The 532-nt window shown below is 38.3% G+C and overlaps 1 protein-coding gene across 2 annotated transcripts in view; it reads right to left on the bottom strand.

The window, feature by feature from the left end:
- gyg2 (glycogenin 2) overlaps window positions 1-532 on the bottom strand; it is a 7324-nt gene continuing 6792 nt past the window's right edge. Inside the window, exon 9 of one of the 2 annotated variants that reach the window (XM_061066937.1) lies at window positions 1-319. In XM_061066937.1, coding sequence (XP_060922920.1) covers window positions 194-319 — 126 coding nt within the window. In that variant the 3' untranslated portion in view covers window positions 1-193. The remainder of the gene's footprint in view (window positions 320-532) is intronic. The other variant, XM_061066938.1, reaches the window with a different exon arrangement.

The raw sequence follows: 532 nt of genomic DNA, 5'->3' as shown, positions 1-532 counted from the left end.
TTGGGGACAAGGGTCTGTTAGTTTATTGATATCATCATGTTTAAAAGAAGATTTTAATGTTATGGTTGTGTCATAATTCAATTTACTTGATAGCATTGGTTTTATGTCGACAATTCTATCAATCCCAGTCCTCGAGAAGAAAGACAGGAATAGTACACTGGTAGTCACAGAGGTTTTCTTCATGTGTGGGTTTCTAATCCAGGAAACAATCCAGCATCTTCTGGATGTTTTGGAAAGCGTCTTTGCCCAGATAGTCGGCCTTTCCATTCTCCCACAGCGTGCGGCGTTCCAGCTCCTCTTGCTCTCTGTCTGCTTCCTTCTGCCATTAAGTGAGAGAAATCAGATCAGTTGTCAACAAGGAACATTCAACTCTAGTTTCAAGCTTGACCAGTGGTGTCTAAGTCTAAGTACATTTAGAAGAGTAAAACTTGATGTAGTTTTATTATTAATGCAAATACACAATGTTGAGACCAAACCACAGTGGTCATTCATTTATTCAAAATTGTCTCAGAATCTGAAAGATACTTAATAG

The sequence above is a fragment of the Limanda limanda genome, chromosome 23 (genome assembly GCF_963576545.1).
Source record: "Limanda limanda chromosome 23, fLimLim1.1, whole genome shotgun sequence".
Classification (NCBI taxonomy): domain Eukaryota; kingdom Metazoa; phylum Chordata; class Actinopteri; order Pleuronectiformes; family Pleuronectidae; genus Limanda; species Limanda limanda.
This window is presented reverse-complemented; position numbering and strand designations above follow the sequence as displayed.